This window comes from Schistocerca cancellata, chromosome 6 (assembly GCF_023864275.1).
Source record: "Schistocerca cancellata isolate TAMUIC-IGC-003103 chromosome 6, iqSchCanc2.1, whole genome shotgun sequence".
Classification (NCBI taxonomy): domain Eukaryota; kingdom Metazoa; phylum Arthropoda; class Insecta; order Orthoptera; family Acrididae; genus Schistocerca; species Schistocerca cancellata.
The window spans coordinates 128,702,065-128,726,997 of NC_064631.1; the positions used below are offsets into that span (position 1 = coordinate 128,702,065).

The 24,933-nt window shown below is 43.0% G+C and overlaps 1 protein-coding gene across 1 annotated transcript; it reads right to left on the reverse strand.

Moving 5' to 3' along the window:
* Positions 1-13,469: 13,469 nt before the first annotated feature.
* LOC126088189 (trypsin alpha-3-like) lies at positions 13,470-24,719 on the reverse strand. The gene is made up of 2 exons (XM_049906314.1): positions 24,579-24,719; positions 13,470-13,865 (listed from the first exon to the last, which is right to left on the reverse strand). Exons 1-2 carry the CDS (start codon positions 24,717-24,719, stop codon positions 13,470-13,472), a joined length of 537 nt encoding a protein of 178 aa, XP_049762271.1.
* Positions 24,720-24,933: the final 214 nt, after the last annotated feature.

A 24,933-nucleotide genomic window follows, 5' to 3' on the forward strand; every position in this document is an offset into this window, starting at 1 on the left:
TTAACAGAAGTACAGCGAAAACATCGAAATGGAAAACATAGAATTGGCTACATGAAAAGAATCTTACCACATGCGAATCTGCAAAGGAGTGAAAGATCGAGGATGACAAGAAGAACAAAATAAGAAAGTAACAATAAATAATAATATTAGGCAGTCAAATTATAATTAAGTACGCAAAAACCAGAATAACTAAAAAAAATTAATAAAGAATCGTGCCGATGATATCATCGCCACATGTCCAACGCCTCTGAATGCCGAGCGCAACCTTCCCGCGCCGGTACACTGTGGCGAGACCAGCCTCACTCAGGTGTTGCCCTATGCTAACTGCGACGAGCGCCGGCCGGAGCCTGCCACGTGAAGAAGGGTTGCAACCAGAGAGCGAGACGGGGGAGCGGAGCCCCAGACTGCGTCACCGGCTACACGACGTGTTCCAGAGATAACACGCCTTTGGTCGGTATCGGTGACACCGAGGATAGTACGGATCATTAACCTTTTGAGCTATAGTGATTGGAACGGTCGTCGCCCAGGGCTCAGAATCCCGGGCGTGCTCTATGTGGCTTAGAGAACTCTGCGGGAGGTGGAGACCGGACACGTGTCATGCTATTCATACGTACTGTATTTAGAGGGTTATTTTCATGTCCCGTCCAGAGACAACTTCTGATAGTTGTGTTTTCTTTCTTAACAGTTTGCATTGAGGCCGGCCGGAGTGGCCGAGCGGTTCTAGGCGCTTCAGTCTGAAGCCGCGCGACCGCTACGTTCGCAGGTTCGAATCCTGCCTCGAGCATGGATGTGTGTGATGTCCTTAGGTTAGTTAGGTTTAAGTAGTTCTAAGTTCTAGGGGAATGATGACCTCAGCAGTTGAGTCGCATAGTGCTCAGAACCATTTGAACCATTTTTAAGTTTGCATTGAACAATGATAGATGAATGAGAAACTGCAGTAATTTAGACAGGAGAATACATGTGTCGAATTGACTTCTGGCTGTAAAGTTTTTCTTGGTCAAGACTAAGCATTACAGCCTCATTGTAAATTTTTTGACTATTGTTTGGTGTTTTTAAGAGTTTGGATGGCCATTAGAATAAAATTATGGTTATAACTGTTGTATTATGCCTACCCCATTACCTCCAGCCCTTCCACTTAATGCTCAGTAACAACAATACCGCCAGGCACGAAAGACGCACCACCTAAATCAGTTCTTCCCCACCACCCGCCACCAACCAGTCAAAATTTTAAAATAAGAGACAAATGATGTCACTACTTAGTCACATAAACCAACAGGCACAAGACACAACAACCAACCCCTCTCCCCACCATTCTTGTACCCAAAGAATATTAAAACAACAGAAGAACCTTCCCCCAGTGAAATCAGAAAAGTACCAAATACACAAACCATGAAAAAAACAGAAAACAATAAAAATATGAAATCCACCCACAATTAATGCATAAAACGAAACGTATACATTTTTCTGACTATTCTTATAAATGCTATAAATACGTAAGTTATAGGAATACTCTTCCTCCAACAATATTTACCCAAATGACCTAGCAACACTGAAGTCCTGTGTCCCCGCCTGACAACAGATTTTACACCCCCCCCACCCCAAAAAAAAATACCCCTCGATGGTACTGGTACACGCACCCATCCTGTAATCTTTAAAATGAATATTGTGATTTACAACCAAATGATAACTTTTGTCCGAACCCCTTGCAGGAAACAAACAGAACCGACATTACTGTTGAACCTTCTACCACATATTCTTCAATTAAAGATGTTAACACTTTCTTCTTACCACTTGGAACGACCCTAAATACATCTGCACAATCCCCTCCAGAATTTATTACTCCAGAGATACAAATCCCAACAACCTCATGCCTCCTTTCATGCTTTATCTTTCCAAAATGTGACTCGTATATTTCAACTGTATCAACTGAAACCAACAACTGAGTCACGTGACTCGGGGCAGCATGCTAAACGCGTTGGAGCAAACCGAATCTTTGTCATTACGTGCTATGCGAACTGGAACTTACGGTTTTTCTGATTTCTACCTGATATCAGGTTGATTTTAACAATAAAATGACTTGTCCTATCACTATTATACGTCACGTAGTAATTCAGATAAACTGTTTTTTCCGAAATTTCTTATATTAATGCGATGGTTACCGTTAACATACGTGGCCAGGTGAAAAGCATTGACAGTTCTTTTCACAAACGACAGAATTACAGTTTTTCGTGAATAACTGTTTTTGTTACACTGTCAGTCTTAATTCACCGTTTCCACAGTAGTAGAAGATGAAGTATCGGTTTCATAGGCAGCATCTATTTTCTGACGACTCGTCAACAATATGTTTGAAATTTTTTATTACGCATTTATAAGAAGTGAAATCCTTTTATATCCATAATGTCCACTTTTTCCAAAATAAGGGTTTATATCTTACGACTACTGCTAAACCCGGAAAAGATTCTAAAGCAATGGATACAATGCACTTGTATTAGTAAACAGTGATTATATATAATTCCTGTATTGAGTTAGATGTTATTGTTCCGTCATCTTAAAATGTTAGTCTTTCATAGAGTTTTACATCTAAGGACCGAGAGACATTCTAACTGTCAACACTTGGCAATATCTCTGCAAGGGTTTTGAAGCACTTCACTTCCACAACTGAGATTTTCGTCAGTTTACCTAACCTGCAGGATACAAAACACGTGTTATCTGAGCATATGTGAAGGTTATTACTTTTTCTTTTAACAAAAAGTGCAATACCTGATCTGTAATAAAGCAGTAGTAAATTAAGCACTATAGACGCGTAATGAAATGACATAAACTCGGCTTCGTGCTCCGAGTCGCGTGTTAAGATGTTGGTTTCAGAAAAATGACGTTTATTGTATGATTATATGATAGCGGAACAAACACTGGTAGCAGTTACTTCTGTAAAATATCTGGGAGTATGCGTGCGGAACGATTTGAAGTGGAATGATCATGTACAATTAATTGTTGGTAAGGCGGGTACCAGGTTGAGATTCATTGGGAGAGTCCTTAGAAAATGTAGTCCATCAACAAAGGAGGTGGCTTACAAAACACTCGTTCGACCTATACTTGAGTATTGCTCATCTGTGTGGGATCCGTACCAGATCGGGTTGACGGAGGAGATCGAGAAGATCCAAAGAAGAGCGGCGCGTTTCGTCACAGGGTTATTTGGCAACCGTGATAGCGTTACGGAGATGTTTAACGAACTCAAGTGGCAGACTCTGCAAGAGAGGCGCTCTGCATCGCGGTGTAGCTTGCTCGCCAGGTTTCGAGAGGGTGCGTTTCTGGATGAGGTATCGAATATATTGCTTCCCCCTACTTACACCTCCCGAAGAGATCATGAATGTAAAATTAGAGAGATTAGAGCGCGCACGGAGGCTTTCAGACAGTCGTTCTTCCCGCGAACCATACGCGACTGGAACAGGAAAGGGAGGTAATGACAGTGGCACGTAAAGTGCCCTCCGCCATACACCGTTGGGTGGCTTGCGGAGTATAAATGTAGATGTAGATACGTAATCTATGTTATCTATGGTCTATCGATAAAGAAATGGATCATACTCGTAAACAAACTAATGTAGCATGCGATAAAATTACAATCTCATTTGACGTAGTTATTTACTTAGTCATGAATTGTATCGAAGAAAATTGAAGATAACTAAAATAATAATCTAAAATAAATTTTCGTGTGTGATGAGAATTGTTCTCGTAATTTATACGAGTGTAAAAGCACAGAGAATATTTAAATTGCGATAAAGTAAAGTGCTTGGTGAAATCCTACTATTATCAAGTAATTAGAACTGACCTTCTATATATGTCAGTTCTAGTCATCGATTCCAATATTAGTAACTTTTTCGCAGTAGTTCAGAGAACAATTAAAAGTACAGAAATCCTGTTAGCCTCCATTTTAGTGCACACACCTGCTGAAAAATACGATCTGCTTAATGAAGCACCAAATCGTTTGAATCGGTAAGTAGAGCTGACCTATAATGAATGTCAGTTCTATTTAGCGAATCCAATAATTGGATGGTTCATGATCTAGGACATTCTTGCAGTAAATCTGTGGGCTACTACTACGAGAAAGTAACAAATATTGTCGGTAGAGATTCCAAAATTTTCTCTTTTTCCGTAGTAGTGAAGAGAGTAATACCAAATGTAGAAATCATGTGACACTTAAGTGCACACACTAGTTGTTGAAACGGCCTAAATAGCAAACCGTTGAATGGTTGGAATCGGTAATTAGAATTAACCTGTATACGTCAGTTCTAGTTAACGATTCCAATATTATTAATTTTTCCGCAGAAGTTTAGAGAGGAGTTAGAAAAGCAGAATTCTTATTACTTTCAGTGCACACACCTTCTGGAAAAACGAAGTAAATAAAGCACCATGGAATGGTTGGATTCGGGTACGAGAATATACGTATATACACTCCTGGAAATGGAAAAAAGAACACATTGACACCGGTGTGTCAGACCCACCATACTTGCTCCGGACACTGCAAGAGGGCTGTACAAGCAATGATCACACGCACGGCACAGCGGACACACCAGGAACCGCGGTGTTGGCCGTCGAATGGCGCTAGCTGCGCAGCATTTGTGCACCGCCGTCGTCAGTGTCAGCCAGTTTGCCGTGGCATACGGAGCTCCATCGCAGTCTTTAACGCTGGTAGCATGCCGCGACAGCGTGGACGTGAACCGTATGTGCAGTTGACGGACTTTGAGCGAGGGCGTATAGTGGGCATGCGGGAGGCCGGGTGGACGTACCGCCGAATTGCTCAACACGTGGGGCGTCAGGTCTCCACAGTACATCGATGTTGTCGCCAGTGGTCGGCGGAAGGTGCACGTGCCCGTCGACCTGGGACCGGACCGCAGCGACGCACGGATGCACGCCAAGACCGTAGGATCCTACGCAGTGCCGTAGGGGACCGCACCGCCACTTCCCAGCAAATTAGGGACACTGTTGCTCCTGGGGTATCGGCGAGGACCATTCGCAACCGTCTCCATGAAGCTGGGCTACGGTCCCGCACACCGTTAGGCCGTCTTCCGCTCACGCCCCAACATCGTGCAGCCCGCCTCCAGTGGTGTCGCGACAGGCGTGAATGGAGGGACGAATGGAGACGTGTCGTCTTCAGCGATGAGAGTCGCTTCTGCCTTGGTGCCAATGATGGTCGTATGCGTGTTTGGCGCCGTGCAGGTGAGCGCCACAATCAGGACTGCATACGACCGAGGCACACAGGGCCAACACCCGGCATCATGGTGTGGGGAGCGATCTCCTACACTGGCCGTACACCACTGGTGATCGTCGAGGGGACACTGAATAGTGCACGGTACATCCAAACCGTCATCGAACCTATCGTTCTACCATTCCTAGACCGGCAAGGGAACTTGCTGTTCCAACAGGACAATGCACGTCCGCATGTATCCCGTGCCACCCAACGTGCTCTAGAAGGTGTAAGTCAACTACCCTGGCCAGCAAGATCTCCGGATCTGTCCCCCATTGAGCATGTTTGGGACTGGATGAAGCGTCGTCTCACGCGGTCTGCACGTCCAGCACGAACGCTGGTCCAACTGAGGCGCCAGGTGGAAATGGCATGGCAAGCCGTTCCACAGGACTACATCCAGCATCTCTACGATCGTCTCCATGGGAGAATAGCAGCCTGCATTGCTGCGAAAGGTGGATATACACTGTACTAGTGCCGACATTGTGCATGCTCTGTTGCCTGTGTCTATGTGCCTGTGGTTCTGTCACTGTGATCATGTGATGTATCTGACCCCAGGAATGTGTCAATAAAGTTTCCCCTTCCTGGGACAATGAATTCACGGTGTTCTTATTTCAATTTCCAGGGGTGTATATTAATTCTAGTTACCGATTCCATCATTTGTTACACCCTACTTTTTTGTGAATTTTACTCACTTGTGTGATAGTCCCGTTAGATTCAATAATTATTATCAAAAATTAACGCTTTTTTACAATATTGTGAGGTCATCATGTGTTATACTGTAATGGATTTATAAGTTCTCTGTACTTTTCTTACTCCCATAAATTACGATGATGTATTTCAGACACGTAGACGTGTTTTTATGTTCTTCTCTATTTTCGTTACATTCCGTTACTTTCGATATAATTTGTGGGTAAGTAATTAAATACATGAACTGTGAATGGAATTTTACCGTATTCTACATTCGTTTCGTTACGAATATGGTAAGTTGCTTTCAAAGATGTATCGTCTCTGCCTTAGGCATGACGTCATTGCTAAAAGTCGACAAGCACAATCAGACATTAGGACTGATCCAATATTTGTATGTTGCGATTCACAAATGCAGTGTAAATAAATGAAACGAATAAATGTGTCACTTACGAAGTAGCGTAGTGCTACAACACTGTTGTCCTTTTTCGTTTTAAGCTGAGAACGTCAAAACAAAGTAAATTTGCACGAGATACGCTACACTTCAACGTGATTGGCATCCTTAAATTGTAAGTTTAAAATAATTCATTTCACAATAATTGTACAGTTCATGAGATTTAAGTCATTTTGTTTTTGAGGCGTATATACTGCTACAAAAATGTCAGTATGAGAGTACTGTTATAGAATTGTGAACGTGTATGTCCATGAAGTTTGAGACGTGCTTCTCATTCCCGGTGAGTTGAGGACTTTCTTTGGCGGTTAGAGGGTCTTCGATCTCTCTTTGTGGTAGAAAGGAAGGAGTGGAGAGAGCGGGAAGATGCTGGTCGAAGTTGATACTGGTGTCTGGCGGAACGTACGAGCTTCTTGGGGAGCAATTGGCCAGTATTGCTAGCGCACGGCTTTTTTGGTGTGACTGGTGTGAGCTGGCATTTACCGTACAGGTTAGTGCACTTGTTGATGTGACGTGCTTGGCGAGGCTACCCATGTCATGGATGTGCTAGTTTGCGTTGTTACTGGGTTCTTCTTGGAGAAGTCAGCACGGATCGTGATGTGGTCTATCCTAGCCGCTCGGAATCCCTTTCGCGTGGAATTTTGCCGGATGGAGGGTCAACACTCTCTTTGGTTTTCAGGTTGAGTACAGTGCCACTTCCTGCGACCATCTGTTTATGGGTGAGCATCATTCGTAATGTTCGCTAGAAACTTTTCTCAGTCGTCTGCATTTTGTTAAAAACATCTTGTCAATTGCCTTCTGCTTGGTTTTCAACTTCAGTTGTGATGTGTTTCCGCATTTTGAATTTGGTTGGTGCTTATTCGATGGGACCGCTAGCATGTGCCAACTTCCTACCATGTGGGAATTGACTTGTCTTTTCAAAATAGAATTTCGGGCGGACGATTTTAAGTAACAGTTCGAACTGTTGTATTCTTATAATTTTCATTTAAAGGTCTTGCGGCCTGTGCTCAAGTTTAATTTTAGATTTTATCTTGCCACTACGCTGAACTTAAGGAAGGGGATCCACTTTAATCATTGACAACAACATAGTTCTTGAAGCTAGAAATATAGCTCCTGCGTTAGATATCTCGATTACTCTGTAGTGTAATTATTGGAATGTTTCATATCAGCTCCTCATCTGAAGAAGTGAAATGTCGATGGCGGAGGGCACGAAGTGACAGACACATATGAGTAATGATATTATCCAGCAGAACGCTTTCACTTGTTCACAGGTGAAGGTTTTGGCCAGCAATTGTCGACTTAGATCCAATTCTCGGCATACTTTAACATCTAATGTGTGCACCATCCGTGTGCTGTCACATTTAGTAGGGCAATCATAGTTAAACTTCTGTGGTTTTCGTACTGACTACATCTCAGTCGTTGCAGGTGAATTTGCTTGGTGAGGCACTGATGTCGTGTTCGGAAGTATGGCGATTCAGTTCAAGCGCGGCCATCTACATTCAGGTTCACTAAATCGTTTAAAGTTAGGAGGGGTGGTTGCTATGAAAAGGACACTTTAAATCACCTTCACTACCCTCCCTAGACTGGGCTTGCTGCTCCGTCTCAAATAATTTCAGCAACGAACTTTATCAGTCAATAGTCTCGATGTTGCTTGTTGGCTAAAAGGATTTCGACACATTTGTCATTTTTGATAGCCCGAATTTCTTCTTCTTAGGGAGGGGTGCTTGCTATGAAAAGGACACTTTAAATCTCCTTCACTACCCTCCCTAGACTGGGCTTGCTGCTCCGTCTCAAATAATTTCAGCAACGAACTTTATCAGTCAATAGCCTCGATGTTTCTTGTTGGTTAAAAGGATTTCGACACATTTGTCATTTTTGATAGCCCGTATTAATTCTTTGGCGATGGTTTCGTCGTGATCTTGTAGGAGTGAGCATTTCCTTGAGTGGAATAGGCAAGTAGAGAGCTCATGTATGTTGTAGCTCACAACAGGGCAAATGTCATCAGATAACTTTGTTGTCGAAGACAATTCCGCACGTACCTGATAATTGATTATTGTTTCCTACCATCGACACACGGAACCTCAATATTTAGATTATTTGCCGAATGAGTCTTTCATATGGCAAGACTGTCAGTTAATGTAATTCCCGCAGACCTCCTGTTTCTTGTTTCATTTTTCTGGACAAGTCATTAATTTTACACTAGAGTAATTTCACTTCTTAACACAAAGGGTATCTCAAAAATTGTTTTGTTTATTGTGTTGCAATCAACTATAAACTACGTAATTTTGAACTAATTTTATTTGTGATTACGAAAATTAAAGGGAAAATGCGTTAATTTGTTTCATAATAATGTTCGATTTGTTTTCTTTTGCACAGTTCATTTATTTTTAAGTCTTTTGCTCCAGAAGGCTATTTAATATAAAGAAGCAAAAGACTTTCTGGAGGTTAGGAAAATGAGATGTGTTAATCCACTTAATATGATTATTTTGGTCAAAGAGTGAAAGTCTGTTTCGGTGAGAATCAATACTTTCACTTCCGATCGACACTGCACATCGCGAGGGAACATCACGACCGTAATGTTTATTTGCTGTAAACCTTGTTTAAATGTTGACTGCAGCGGTTAGCATCTTTCCTGACAATGCGGTAATGTATCACACTGTTGTAGCTACTCAGAAAGAAAGTGTCAGCGAGTATCAATGTGAAACTTGCTGGCAAATTTAATGTATGTGCTACGAAGTTTAAAATCAGCGCACACTCCGCTACAGAGTGAAAGTTTCGTTCTGGAGAATCATTGTGGTCGTTATCTTTTCCCTGCAGAATAGCCCTACTATCAAAATAACACTGCACGACCAAAGCTGGAAAAGAAAGCAAACAAGGACTCTATGTAGCATTCAACAAGAAAACAATATTAAATAAAATCAATAAACAGATGTAGTATGAAAAATAGAAGCACTGTTTAATATTTGCACCTTTTACTGGCCTAATATTTGCATTTTGAAAAGTCTGATATGATGTTTTAAAATCGTTAAAATAACGACGTACATCAGACAACCCCAAGATCATAACATCTTGAGATAAGTAGAACTTGTCAATTTTAAAACAGAAGTTATAAAAAAGGGATGTAAGTAGATACAGGCCGTGGTGTGTCAAAATTACGTGCTTAAATGTTGATGATATATCAAAAACCCATTGGCGATAAGAGTGAAATGATTCATCCATTATTTGATGCAGGTCATGTGGTTAGTTCTTATACAATGTATTGTTCACGGCCATTACGTTCAGCATGGAGGATGTTAATTTTTCTGTCAACTGGAAACACGGAACGACATTCGTGTAACAGATAGTAGCATAAAGCCTTATTATTTTGATATGTGCGTTTCCTGAACGTTTATCGACGTATTGGCTCAGTTATGTTTGGTACACCACAGCCCCTATCCAGCCACGAAGCTTTCTATTCCTATTTTACGCATTTTGAAATTGACTAATTCTGGATATCTCAAGACGTTTTATCTGTAGGTTGTCTCTTTTTAAAACGTTGATGCACTGAAAGGCAAAAAAAAAGCAAAAAAAAAAAACGGCGATGGGTAAATGCGTGACGCTTCAGGGAAATTTCACAATGTAGCTCGAAAGGATAGTTTACAGGAGACATGCAGATACGAGGGAAGTAAGTCTTTGCACAATTTCATTCCGTGTTTCAACTGAACAGTAACTATACACCGAGGACTATCGTGTGAACAGTATACGCAGAAGTCAGCATTTGAAAGAGAAAGTGTAGTTGGGTTCAAAGATGCCAGTTGGAGAAATTGACGAATCGCCCGACATTTGAAAAGGAGCCATGTCCAAACAATGCGAGGAATAGAAAGCGATCGACGTACGGAGGCAACAGGTGAGGACCGAGCAATCTCAGAGAGGTACTCAGAGCCCCGAATTCATCATTATCGTCGATCCGCGGCAGGTGCTTCAGTGACTATTAACCCTCACAATACCAATGCGGAGGGAGGGATGGTGGAGGACTTCGTGCCCATCTTTTGATTATATCTTAATATAGTCAGGTCTTTTATATCTAAAAGTTTTTAAAAATAATATTTAATGTTTTAATGAGTTCTTATATCCGATTTTGTAACTGTTTTATATTTTTCAGTAAAACTTAAGCCAAAAATTTATGTCTTTAATCAATGTGAACTTTCGAAACAAATTTCATATTAATATTTTCAGGTTCAGCACCTTTCTTACGCATCTATATGAACTGAAAAATATATTGTGAATGAAACTCAACGAGAGTTATCAAAATTTGTACTCTTTCAAATTTATTGTGGTGCTCATAGAGTTGGACTTCCTCTCCACTCGGTGTAAACATTACGGAAAATGCGCTGGTGTTTGGTAAGATCGTGCTAAATGATAATTTCATTTTCTGTCCCTATTTAAAAAGTATGCTGTCAACAAAATTGTAACACATGTAATGAATTGTGATTTCTGTAAGTTTCTGTGGTGGGCGCAAAGTACCCGCACCCCTTTGATATTACACGTTACGGAAAATGCGTTGATACTGTCACGGTCAACTGGCCCCTCAGTGAAAGGGGGATGAGCGTACCGCACCGATTACGCCGACTGCAATCGACCTCTTGACACCAACTAGCACTCTTGCTGCGGTGTTGGGCGCTTTCGAACTGGACTCTCATTGACTTGAACAGAGTAGTCTTCAGTGATGAGTCCCGTTTCGAACTGAGCCCCCATGGCTATTGAAGACCTGTCCGGAAAAACCCTGGACAGCGATGGGATACCAACCTGAGTATCACCCACCATATGGCTCGACAACAAGAAGTGATGGTCTGGACTGTCATTTAATTTCATAGTAGGACCCCTTTAGATGTTATCAGGAGCATCCATACACCACTGTGGTACGTCCACGATATTCTACGTTCATTTTTGTTGCCCTTCACGCCAAAACATCCTCGGCTCATACTTCACCAAAATAGCGACCGCCCACACATGACGAGAGTTTCTATTGTCTCCGAGCTTGAAAACCCTACCTAAGACAGCAGTGTCGCCGAATCTCTCCCCGATTGAGAAAACTTCAATCATTATGGGAAAGGCTCTCCAAGCAGCTCGTGGTTTTGTCGATCTAACACTCCAATTGGACTTAATGTGTCACGATATGGCTCAGGAGGTCATCCAACAGCTCTTTCAATCTGTATCAAGCCGAATAACTGCTTGCATAATGGCCAGAGGTGAACCAACGGGCTACTGACCTCCTCAGTTTGCTCTCCCCCTTGAATAACTCATCCAATTTTCCTGAAATTGTAATCGTTCGCTTGTCTAAGAACGTAATCATTCGTTTGTCTATAAATGTACATCACATGCACCGATTACCGTCGCATCCTGATAACTCCTTGTCAGTGTATGGTTTTATATTCCTTTTGCCGTAGGGTGTGTCAGAAAAATGGAGAAATTGTTCCCCACTAAATCGTAAGGATCCAGTCATTAATGTCGGTTGGTTATAAAAAGTGCTACGAGGTTACTTATGAAGAAGCACACATGACAATGGTAGTGGAAAACTGTAAAAGACTGATCTGATTCGATATTCCTCAGATCATTGCTGTGGCATACATACGCTGAAGCCATTGTCAAGTTCCAAAATAATAATCTTTTGTCATTCTCAAATTAACCGAGAAATGATTAATTGAAGATGAGTTGTTGTGAGAGTTCGCGATTGAAATGGCAATTAGTGTTGCTCTGTTACAGAGCAACTCCAGTGTTATAGGCTGTCGGGTTCTGGAATGCGTAGGTATCTAAGATACAGTTTCTCAGTTTGTAGCCACGCAGAGTCAAGAATGTATACTTAATACGATTATTATACAATAATTTGGACACTCCGCAAGGTACTTCGGCGATGCCGCGCGGGATTAGCCGAGCTGTCACAGGCGCTGCAGTCATGGACTGTGCGGCTGATCCCGGCGGAGGTTCGCGTCCTCCCTCGGGCATGGGTATGTGTGTTTGTCCTTAGGATACTTTAGGTTAAGTAGTGTGTAAGCTTAGGGACTGATGACATTAGCAGTTAAGTCCCATAAGATTGCACATACATTTGAACATTTTTGAACCAGTCCAGTTGCCGGTCGTCACCAATTATCTGTGGGTGACGTATGCCTAGGCAGTGGCTAGAGCAAGACTCTTTGCTGGTTTGGAGGTCCATGGACAAACCAGGCAGAAACGGGTACTGGCGGCGTTCTGTGGCGCAGGGCTAAGCCAAGACTGTCGCAGACTGGCTGGCGAGTCAGGCGGATGTCCCCACTGACCTGCCTCGCCTCGGAGGATCCAGTTTAATGGTCGAAACCATCAGGACTAGGTGACGCTTGTAGACAACGATGCTACTCGCTGAGTAGCATAGCCGTACTCCCTACCAATGCCTGTCACGGAGACCTAACCAGTTGAGTGTATGACGCAAAAGGAATAGAGAAGCCTGCCTGAAGCTAAGACCGCAACTTTTATCTCCCAAGAAGCACTACGCAACGAAAGATGGAGAGCACTACATTTATCACTGAAGAATTTATACTAGATAAAATGTTTCATATTGCAACAGTATTGTAACCTTTCTGTCACCAACTGTATAAACATATTTATCGTGACGCGCTGACGATGTGCTACGAATAATGTGTTGTTGTCATGAAATATTGGTGAAGGGCCCAGACCCAACGTACGGTAGAGAATGATGAGTTCTTCTTTGGAGACTCTCTCGGTTTCTGGCAGCAAGCTTCTGATGGCTATGGTGCTTTCGGCAAGGGCAGCAGTTGTTGTGTCTGGCTCGCTATGCAATGTGATTATGACGATATTTGAAACATAACTAGTGGACAAACAATTGAAATCTCATGACAGACATTTGAAATTCTCACTTTATTAAAGTGGAAGAGATACCAGCTTACGAATAAACTAGGGAACGACTGCGCGAAAATGGTTATTATTCGCTTACTCCTTACTCTAATGCATTTGACAAACGTTTCTTAGAAAACCATTGTTTCATTTAATTTATATAAGAGAGACAAAACTCAAGCGGTACACCTCTGGTTAGGTTAATTACAAAGTGTTCAGCTGTGTCTGTCAGACACCCGTGATCCCTCTGATCCAGGACCACAAATTTCCCACGTTGGCGTAGACGGTGCCCCCAAGAAGGCAGTAGCCACCCATCCACGACGCGATGCCCAGCTGCGTGCTGCCGCTCACCAGAGGACCGCCAGAGTCCCCGCAGCACACGCTCTTGCCCGACTCTCCAGCACAAAGCATGCGTGACGTCATCTCGCGTCCCGTGGACGGGAACACGCACGCGGATCGGTCCCTGACGGAGATGTCCACTTTCCTCAGGGTTCTGGGTGAGTAATCCGTTTCCGTTGCTCCCCAGCCAACCACTGTGAACGCGAGGCCCGCTGGAGGGTCGTACCCGGCCTCTGGAAGATTTATGATTGCCACGATGTTTCCCAGTGGAAACGAACCGTTCACCTGAAAAATTAAACGTCAGGTAGACAAAAGGAAGACAATGCTGTGTTCATACAGGTTACCGATTTAGAGACTGCTCTTGATAGTGCGGATTAATACTATCAATCGCATTAGTCGTCAGTATTTCACACCTGCGTGTATACTCAAGTAAGCTATTTAAAACCCAAATACAACAAACAACATATTTGAAAGATGCACTAGACTTCTTGCAATCTTGGAGAGAATGTGTATAAATGTGAATGTCATTTTTATTAAGGTGTTTATATTACATCATGTATATTAAGGTGACTATACTGTACTCACGTCTACACCGATGTGACGTCCATTTTACGTCGTTAGTAGATCGTCTCACAACTGTCACTATTGTGGTAAGATGTTAAATAACGTAAATATACTGAAAATAATACGTCAATTATGGTTTGAAAGTAGATTGACAGTTCAGCTCTTACGGTGTTACATCTTTGCAAAGATTATGCACACGAATAGCGGTATTATTTTTGTCAGCACTTTCTTTGATTGTTGCATTTATTACTTCCCATTTATCCAATTTTGTGTTCTAAAAGTTTTCTATATGACTACTGGATGGCTGTATGCTGGTTCTTTATATATTTTTAATTTATATTGAACCTGTGTGACCATCTCCTCGCGTTACCTTAGAGAATTGTGCTCGACTTTGCGTCTTGGCTGCTAATATACCAGGCCCATAAGAAATGGTGTCTATATTGTGACCCTTATTGGATTAACTTGATAAACAAATTAATTATTTTTAAATATGCGCAACGGAAACTGGTGCGAGTTCCTCTAAGATAACACGTTCTTGGGTGGTTGAACTCAAGCCGTCACTATAGCAGCTGGTAGCCTATATAAATTCACATTGCAGATTATTTCTGTCTTTCATTAACTTTAGAAAATCTGACTTAATAAGATACATCCTGTTGTGTCTAGACAAGACAGCCTAGACACAATGAGAGGAAGCCGAAAGGCACGCGCTTAAACTCACGCAGGCTGGCGTGAGGTCGGAAACAGGATACGTAATGAATGCTATAAAGAAAAGTACGTAGATTCTGGAATACTTAACTTTAATCCACATTTGTAGAACATCGCTCTTGATGATACATTAATAGAATCTCAATATCAATTGAATACGGCGCCTTGCTAGGTCGTAGCAAATGTAGCTGAAGGCTATGCTAACTATCGTCTCGGCAAATGAGAGCGTAGTTGTCAGTGAACTGTTCCTTGCAAAGTCGGCTGTACAACTGGGACGAGTGCTAGTACGTCTCTCTAGACCTGCCGTGTGGTGGCGCTCGGTCTGCAATTACCGACAGTGGCGACACGCGGGTCCGTTGTATACTAGCGGACCGCGGCCGATTTAAAAGCTACCACCTAACAAGTGTGGTGTCTGGCGGTGACACCACATTCCTCCCCCGCAAATCGGCGAACGGTTGTGTTATAAGGCTTCCGCCCGCCGTGGGGAGGACCCCATGTTGACGTATGCGACGAGGTGGGGAGCCTAACAACAGGCGAGGCTGTGCCACCCGCACCCGGCCATTCGGTCCGAGGGGAGCTAGGAAACGCCTGAAAACCTAGTCCAGGGTGCACGCTAACATGCGGTGTATGCGCCCGCAGATAGTCAGGAGGGGCCGAAGGGTCGACCTCCATCGAGTCGGAGCACCCGACTGGCGAAGACGACAGATGGTCCGGAGCGGGCAAGAGTTCCATGGCGGAGGACAATTGGTCATGGGAAGCGACCGGCGGAGCGTGACCCAGGGAGGCGCTCGGCGGTTGCAGCGACGCGTCCACTGCGGGCGTCGCCGGCGAGAGAGCAGGCGGCGGCGGTGGCGGTGGCGGCGTATCGCCATGGGGCAAAATGGAAGGCAGTGTCGGTAACACCTGGGGATGAGGCGAGCCAGTAGATGGGTCCCCAGGGCGCTGACCGGACGGCACCGACGCTGAAAGCAGACGGGGAGCGGCAGAACCCAGGCGACGACAGAGGCGCAGCTGATTGAGATGCCGACGCACCTCACCAGCGGCCCCCATAACCAGATACATAGCGCGGCCGAGGCAGCGAAGAATGCGCCCTGCGAGCCAACGCCGTGAACTCCGATAGTATACAACGTCGCCAGGAGCAAAAGCAGGTGGCTGCCGCTGCACAGGAACCTGATGCGGCGGATGCAGCAAAGACATCAAGGTTCGATGAGGGGGACCGTGGAGCAACTCAGCCGGCGAGCGACCATCTCGAGGCTGAGAGCGATACGAGGACAAAAAGAGCAACAACGCGTCCTCCCGTGAATGCGAATCTTTCAACTTCAACATCTGGGACTTGATACTCCGGACCAATCGTTCAGTGGCACCGTTTGACTGAGGCGAAAACGGCGCGGATGTCAGATGTTGAGTACCATTGGCCCTGCAGAATGACAAATTCTGCGGACATGAATTATGGGCCATTGTCGGAAACAATAGTCTGCGGAAGACCTTCAATGCAAAAGATAGCGGACAACGCGTGGATGGTGCAGAAGACGTCGTGGAAGACATCCGGACAACAAAAGGAAAATTACTGAATGAATCGACAACAACCAACCATCGAGCATTCCAGAATGGACCAGCAAAATCTATGTGTAAGCGTTGCCAAGGGGAAGTGGCTTTTGGCCATGCAAAGAATTTCCGCGGTGGTGCGGATTGTTGTTCGGCACACGCCATGCAAGAAGAGCACATATTCGTAATCGCAGCATCGATTCCGAACCAAGTACAGTGCTGACGAGCAAGCTGTTTCGTTTGCACTATACCCCAGTGTCCTTGGTGGAGAAGCCGTGAGACAGAGGACTGTAACGAACGTGGGACCACGACCCTGGACTGATCATTATCAGAACGCAACAGCAAAACACCACGTCGTTCAATAAGTCTCTCCTTGTGAGCAAAAAATTGGCGAACCAACGGATCCTCGATCCGTGACTTTGACAAGGGCCATTGCGTAGCAACAAAACGCAAAACGGTAGCAAGGACAGGGTCAGCAGCTGTGGCTGCAACTACACGACGAAAATCAATTGGAAACGATTCTACCACGTCATCGGTTTCCGAATCCAGGAACATGCAAGCAAGTTCGGAAGAATCGAATGCTCTATCCTCAGCAACAGGCAAACGGGACAACGCATCGGCGTTTCCGTGCTTGGCTGTGGACCGATACAAGATATCGTAGCGGTACTGCGAGAGGAAAATAGACCAGCGAATGAATTTCTGCGCTGTACGCGGCGGTACAGGCTTGGACGGATGAAAAAGCGATGTCAAAGGTTTGTGGTCTGTGATGATGGTAAAGTGATGACCATACAAGAAGTCATGAAACTTTGTAACACCAAATACGAGAGCCATAGCTTCTTTCTCTATCTGTGAATAATTTCTTTGCGCTGACGAGAGCAATTTGGACGCAAAGGCAATAGGGCGATCGTGCGAACCATCTTTGTGCGCAAGCACAGCACCGATCCCGAAATCCGATGCATCTACCATCAACATAAGGGGTTTCTGGGGATCGAATGGCGTAAGGCAAGTATTGGAAAGCAACGCCGATTTCAACTGGCGAAAGGCGCGTTCCCACTCCGTCGTCCAGACGAACGGAACACCTTTACGGCGTAAGCGATGAAGCGGAGCTGAAATGGAAGAGGCATGGGGAACATAGCGATGATAGTAATTTATGTTACCCAGCACACTCTGTAGCTGCTCCAAATTCTGCGGCGAAGGCAAGCCTTGTATGGCACTGAGGTGCTCTGGACTGGGATGTATGCCTTGGGCATTGAGTACATGTCCCAGATATGGCAAATCACTAGCAAAAAACACACATTTGTCCTTCCACAAGCGAAGACCATTTTGTCGCAAGACCTGAAATAATGTTCAGAGTTTGGCTAAATGTTCTTCTTCTGTCTTTCCGGACATCACAATATCGTCCAGATAGCTTGCTGCAGTAGGGACCGACGCACAAACAGTTTGTAAATATTGCTGAAACAATGCAGGGGCGGATGCACACCCGTATGGCAGTCGTTTGAATCGGTACAAACCAAGATGCGTGTTAACCACCAATACGCGCTGGGATTCTTCGTCCACAGGCATTTGCAAGTACGCATCTGCGAGGTCCAACTTCGAAAAATATTTACCTGGGCACAGTTTGTCAAAAAGATCTTCCGGTCGGGGCAAGGGAAGAGTTGCAGTCACAAGTTGTGGATTCACTGTTGCCTTGAAGTCCACACAAAGTCTCAATTTTCCGGAAGGTTTTTGCAAAATTACTAAGGGTGAGGCCCAGAGAGAAGCCTGCACACGTTCAATTACACCTTGTGATTCTAAATCATTTAATGTTCTTGCGACCTCATCACGCAATGTGTGGGGAACATTGCGCGCTCTGAAAAATTTCGGTTGCGCGTTTACTATCAGTTCCAAATGTGCTTGATAGTTCTTAGCGCAACCAAGGCGCGGTGCAAAAATGTCTGCAAATTCTTCACATAGTCGAGAAACACTGGCTGAAGGCACAGTCCAGTTCACTGATAGGACCTGATTTACGATAGACAAATTAAACAACTGAAATAAATCTAAACCAAACAAGTTCACTGCAGAAGAAGAACGAAGAACGTAAAATGACACAAGTTTTGTTTGTCCCTTGTATGTTGCAAGAAGGCTGCACTGTCCTAACACAGGGAGAAGCTGTCCGGAATAACTAGTTAGCGTAACATTTGCGGCACGCAACGGAGGTTTGCCCAGCTGTTTGTACGTGTCATGAGTGATCAATGCAACTGCAGCTCTGGTATCGAGCTGGAACGGGATCACTTGTCCGTCAAAGTCCAAATCTACAAAAAGTTTATTGTCCTGCTGACGACAAGAGCGACTGTCTCGTGCAACGTGAACTGACACTGGTACAGAATCATTTGCGACTTGCCGTGATTTCCGACGATGTCGACACACACTTTTTGTGGGACAAACACAGTTACTGTTAGAGATAGTAGCACTGGGCGGAGTGTCATTAACTACATGAATGTCCATGGGCGAAGGTTCACGAGCCCGAGTATTCTTGGTTCGATTCCAGTGCGAAGCAAAGGGCCTGGAATGGTTGTTAGTGTCCGTTTTGAGCTTTTTCCGGCAAACACTTTGAACATATCCTTTCTTATTACAGAAAAAGCAAATAGCCTGGCGTGATGGGCAATTCTCAGGCGAATGTCTAGTAGCACACCGCGGGCATGATTTCACTGCATTTGCTTGCTTACGCAGCACACGTGGCTGCGCGGAAGGGCGCGAGGGCGGTTTGCTGTTCTGTGCAGCTCGCCCGGCGGGCCGGTTAACGTGACACACAGCTGGCGAAGTTGCAAATGATTCCTGAGCAAAGTCAAGTGTGTCTTGCCGATCCAATATGTCTATTACTTGTTGAAGGGAGGGATTGAGCTGGCCGCGGTGGCCGTGCGGTTCTGGCGCTGCAGTCTGTAACCGCAGGACTGCTACGGTCGCAGGTTCGAATCCTGCCTCGGGCATGGGTGTGTGTGATGTCCTTAGGTTAGTTAGGTTTAAGTAGTTCTAAGTTCTAGGGGACTTATGACCTAAGATGTTGAGTCCCATAGTGCTCAGAGCCATTTGAACCTTTTTTTTTTTTTTGGAGGGATTGACTAGTTTCAAAATCTGTTCCCTTATGCGAACATCAGAAACGTTCTGTGCAATTGATCATGCACCATAGTATCTGAATAAGGGAGTCCACAATCACACTCAAAAGCACAATCCCTTGTAAGGCCTTGCAAAGTTGCAACCAACTCCCGATTAGTCTGACCGGCCGTACGTTTGGTACGAAAGAAAGTATACCTTTTTGCAACGACATTGACTGATTCCTTGAAATAGGCATCTAAAGCAGACAAAATTTCTTCATCGGACAGAGTTGCTACGTCGCGTCAGGGAAACAATTTCACTATCACACGGTAGGTGGACACACCTACACAAGAAAGGAGATGAGGCTGCCGCTCGTTACCTTGAATTCTGTAGGCGGCGAGATGGAATCCAAATTGGCGTGACCACTCCGTCCAGCTTTCCATTGCTGCATCAAAAGGCCTTAAAGGTGGTGCAACAGCATGTTGTGGCTGCGGTAGAGGTGGAGCGGCGGCTGCCGCGTCGTGTTGCATTGCACATTGACCCTGGACGGGCATCCAGTAAGGCCTGGGTCTGCTGATTCTGCAAGCGATAAAATTCGGACAGTACATCTGGAGAATGTGGCGAAGCCATGACACGAGTAAATTAGGGCAAATCAAGTATAAAGAACAAGATCCTTTTTGATCCTCGTCGCCAAATATGTTGTGTCTAGACAAGACAGCCTAGACCCAATGAGAGGAAGCCGAAAGGCACGCGCTTAAACTCACGCAGGCTGGCGTGAGTTCTGAAACAGGATACATAATGAATGCCATAAAGAAAAGTACGTAGCTTCTGGAATACTTAACTTTAATCCACATTTGTAGAACATCGCTCTTGATGATACATTAATAGAATCTCAATATCAATTGAATACGGCGCCTTGCTAGGTCGTAGCAAATGTAGCTGAAGGCTATGCTAACTATCGTCTCGGCAAATGAGAGCGTTACTATATGTACTGAAGCCTAGCTCCTCGAATTGCAAACTTCTGACGTAGGTGACGCCATACCGTTAGTACACTCACCATGGTGCCAGGCTCCAGTGTCCACGTTGTTTCAGTGTCATATAGTCACCCCTTACTGTCATTCACATAGCATTTATCTATCTGAAAAATTAAAATACTGCATCAGACGACAGGTAAACGTATCCTAATGTATGTGGTCGAGAGTTAAAGGTACCACAAGTTCTATTCTTTAGCAGAGAGTATGCATCACAAAAGTCCATCTTTGATCGCTATTCCCACAGCAATGGGGTAGAATGTTGTTTCTTTTTCTTTCTTTCTTCCCAGTACTTCTTCATTTTCTCTTTGGTCTAAGTTTTGGCTCATCTTCTTCATAGTTTGCGTTTTCTATCAGTAGCCTGAAGTGATTCCTGTCACGTATTGTTTCTTCTGTAACACGTATTTTGTTGGAATCTTTCATTACTGCTTCTATCCATCCTACAGTGTTTTTCAGCTTAATAACGTAATCAAAAATTTTCTTTGTAATCCTTGTTTCTTCCATTCTTTTGACACCTCCATAAAATTTTAGCGGTCTCTTTCTCATTGTATCTGTGATCTTTCGTGTATTTTGTATAAATCTTCATTGCTCCTTTCAATCCATCTATTTTCATTGTTTTTCTCAGGACCAAGTATTTTTCTTAGTATTTTTCTCTCTTTTTTCTGGTTCTCTTAATTCTCCTTTCTTATTCAGTGTTAGGCACTCTGCTCCATATGTTGCTTATGTTCTAGTAGCCGAATTATAATGTTTAATCGTCGCTTGTATGGATATTGATTTCTTATTATAGTAGTTTTGTTTTAATTTAAATGCTAATTCTAACTTTTTTATTATTTCTTTATTTGTTGTGTTATTCAGTCCATTGGCTTGGATCCACTCCCCAAGATATCTGAACTTATCAACTCTTTCAACTTTTCATATATTCTTTTCTATATACTCGGTTTTTTCATAGGATATTTTTAGCCCAGTCTTTTCAGCAATCTCGTGTAACAGATCAAGCATAACTGTTGCGTCTGTTCGGTTTCCAGTTATCAATACCATATCACCCGCAACGGCTAAACATTTCACTTCAAATTTGTTCTTTCCTTGGCCCGTGCTTATATCTTTTGTGCCTCTATTTTTAACGTGCAGTACCATGATTATACTATTTTATCTACAACCAAGTTAAAGAGAATTGAGGAGAGTCCATCTCCTTGTCGAACTCCTGTTTAGATTTTGAATGGGTCAGAAATTTCGCCTTCAAGCTTACTCCTCGAAATTGTAACTGTGAGTGTTTGTTCAATAAGTCTTCTGGTGTTTTCATCTATCCCTGATTCATACAGTCTCTGGAATAGTGTTTGTCTGTCAACTGAGTCGTTTGCCTTCTTGAAGTCTCTCAAAATTGTTTTTAAATTAAGAATCTGTTCTCTACATGATATACCTTTTCTAAATCCTGCTTGATAATCTCCTATTTTAGCTCTTGCTTGTTCCTCTGTTCTAATTAAAAGTGCTTTAGACAGTGTTTTGTATGTCACTGGTAACAAGGATATACCCCTATAGTTGTTGGTGTCTGTTTTATCTCCTTTTTTATGGAGAGGACCGATCAATGCTTGTTTCCATTCACTGTATACGATTCCTTTTGTCCAAAGTCTTTAGTTCCTTTGTAAATTTTCAACAATGCGGATAAGCCCCCTAGTTTCCACATTTCTGCTACTATCCCATCTTCTGGTGGTGCTTTGTTATTCTTTTCTATTTCTTCTACAGTAGGTGGTTGCGATGGTGGATTTTCATGTTGTGGTTTTGGAAATTGTAAACTGTCACTAGGCTCTTCATTATTTAATAGATTTTCAAAGTATTCAGCTAAAATTTGGCAGTTCTTTTTATAGCTTAAAACCATTTTTATCTTTAAAATGGAAACTTGGTGACAGGAATCCTGTTAAAACTTCTTTGAAAGTGTCGCTAGTGTTGTTCCTTTTAAAGTCTGAATCCATTTCTTCTAATCTATCGTTGTCATATTTTCTTGTCACTGATCTGATAATTTTTTATGTCTTTTTCTGTTCTTCTTAAAACTCTTCTCAGTAGTTATGTTTCTAATTATTGTTCCATTTTTTCCATGCCTTTAGTGGACTGTCAATTGCTTCATCACTCAGCTCGTTCAACCATCAGTGTCTTGGTATTCTTCGTGGATGTCCCATTGTTTCTTTAATTTCCTCCCAATCATCCATTTTTCTTGTGTTTAATATATCATAGGATTTGTCCTAATTTTGCGTGAGAAATTTAGTGCTTACTCTTGGAAATCTTCGTTGGTTTTGGTTTAGGTGTGTTCGGTTGAAAAATGTTCTTTACTTCAGTCAGACAATGGTCTGAGTCTATGCTTAGGCCCTCGCTCGCTCTGACCTCCAAGATTTACACGAAGTTACGAATCGTTATTGCCACATGGTCTAACTGATACTCACCTTGATTTGGATTAGGTGATACCCACGTTTTTTTTTCTTTCTTGCAGGTTTCCTGAAAAATGTTGAAATTAGTTTTAGGTTAATTTTTTTATAAAATTGTATGAGTCTTTCCCCATTTCTGTTGGTTCTTTCATGTGCTGGAAAGTATCCAACTACTGAATTAAATTTTATTTCTTTGCAAACTTGTGCATTAAAGTCGCCCACTAAAATTTTGATATGTCCTTTTGGTAATTTGAATGTTTCGTATTCTAGCATTTCCCAAAAATCTTCCACTTTTTCGACATTTGTTCTGTTATGTTGATTGATAGGTGCATGTGGACTTATAATGGTGTAACGATTATTGCCTAACTTGAACGTCAGAAATGAAATTCGTTTTGATGGGGAGCTTGATTCCGTAAGTTGCTGTTTGACCATAAATATTGTCACTAATATAGTCGTATTATGGAAATTTTTAATGAATGGTTTTCCTCTATAGATCCTGTATCCACCTGACTCAAAGGCCTTTTCATCCAGATACCTTGTTTCTTGAAGTGCTAATATAAGTATGTTGCGTTAATTGAGGGCGTCGGTTACGTGATTCAGTTTTCAAACTTTCATAAGTGTTTTCATGTTTAGAGTCCCCAGCAGGTGCTTTTTCTTGGGCCTTATCTTTGAAGAAGTTCTAGGAAGCTGCAGTTCTTCCTTACATGATGTTCTAGGCTCTCCAGAATCCAAAGGCCTAGTTGTACCACCATGAATAGCGACGGAAGATTTGCTACTTTCTGGAATAGGTTTCTTTTTGAAATTTACCATCGTTTCTTAGGTTAAAGTTTAGTTTGAGGAATGGTTGTTGAACCTTTCCATGATAAAAATTCAAGCATTTAGCTTAGAATTATAAGTGAGGCCGCCACAAACATGAGGAAGAGACGCCTTTTGTAGCGGCCTGCTGTGGGAACAGACTCTACAGTTTTGTGCTCTTACACAAAAGCCTGCCTCTTCCCCCATTTCCACCGTTCTGATGATCTTCATCGCCGCCTTCAATGCCCTTCAGGTCTTCGCCGTTTCCCTGGCAAGGAACCCTCACGAGGTACTATCACCCGGGCCAGGTGAACCAAGGTTTTCTTAACGAGGTGTTACTCTTCTCCCTCCTCCTTTTTCAACCGGGCTTGGGCTTTGCTTTGGCGGAGTTTGAAATTTAATTGTTATATACATATACATTTTATCCATTGTATTAAAAATTCTTCCAAGTAATATAAAATTGTAAGAATTTTATCCAAAAGACTGAAATAATCGACTAACCTGTGGCTCTAATGGCAAAATTATTTAATTTGTGGGGAACAAAACAAAATTATTAACCGATACACACCTGTTGCAGACTAAGAATGTAATGGTTATAACGGTTTAACATTATTAAGAATTAATAAGATAATAGGCCTTGCACGAAAATTAACTGAACCGTTAACAAAGTGTTTAGCCTGTCTGAGGCAAACAAATAAAATGTTAAGTAATTTTTTTTAATTTAAACTTAGGCTCAGGCCTGCTATTTTTTCGAGCAAATGTCATAAAACTAGTTTTCAGCTGAATCAGCCCCCTGCATATGGCGTGGTTCCAAAGCCCACAGGCTGAACAACTATACAACTATTCGCCCTTCTCCCAAATTCACCACAAACGAAGCTCATATCTTCATCTTCATTACCCACCAAATCTTCAAGTGCATCATCGTCACACAACTCATCTTCATTTATATTAATTTCAGTGTCTTCAGTATCTGAAACTAACTTTGAATTCCAGTGGCATTTCTTAGCTTTCATGGTTTCCATTGCTTTCTTTCGCTTTGCCTCTTTCGCATTATGTTCCTTAGTGAATATCTTGTACAGTAGCTTGTCCTCCAGTTTTTTTTTCCTTTAGAGGACTTACAATCAAAATATTTGAATGTTTGTTGGGTTTTTCTAGTTTTGCTTGGCGTTCTGGAGACGATATGAGGTTACCTCTTAAAATTTTGATTTCACCTACAATTTGATTGAG